Source organism: Cystoisospora suis (genome assembly GCF_002600585.1).
Source record: "Cystoisospora suis strain Wien I chromosome Unknown contig_323, whole genome shotgun sequence".
Taxonomy (NCBI): Eukaryota; Apicomplexa; class Conoidasida; order Eucoccidiorida; family Sarcocystidae; genus Cystoisospora; species Cystoisospora suis.
In genome coordinates, this window is record NW_027153124.1 from 48,996 (window position 1) to 49,241 (window position 246).

General features: G+C 44.3%; 1 protein-coding gene across 1 annotated transcript in view; it reads left to right on the forward strand.

Annotated features, from left to right (window-relative positions):
* Positions 1-246, forward strand: part of CSUI_000859 (protein phosphatase 2c domain-containing protein) — an 11,565-nt gene that overhangs the window by 8,113 nt on the left and 3,206 nt on the right. Inside the window, exon 7 of the mRNA XM_068061066.1 lies at positions 13-166. Coding sequence (XP_067926963.1) covers positions 13-166 — 154 coding nt within the window. The remainder of the gene's footprint in view (positions 1-12; positions 167-246) is intronic.

Here is a 246-nt window from a genome sequence, read left to right on the forward strand (position 1 = left end):
TATGTGTTTTAGTTTGAAGCGCTATGGAGTCTCGTGCATCCCGACCGTAAAGAAGTTCTGTTTAGATGAAAATTCTGACGAGTTTCTTCTTATCGGATGCGACGGATTCTGGAATTGCTGGACTGCTCGTGACGCAATCCACTTCGCTGCGCAACTCTGGGACAAGGTCAGCTGAACCCCTTCCCCAGGCGCGATACAAAATAAAGAGTTAAGGAAAAAAAGTCAAAGAATGAATGAAAGAAAGAA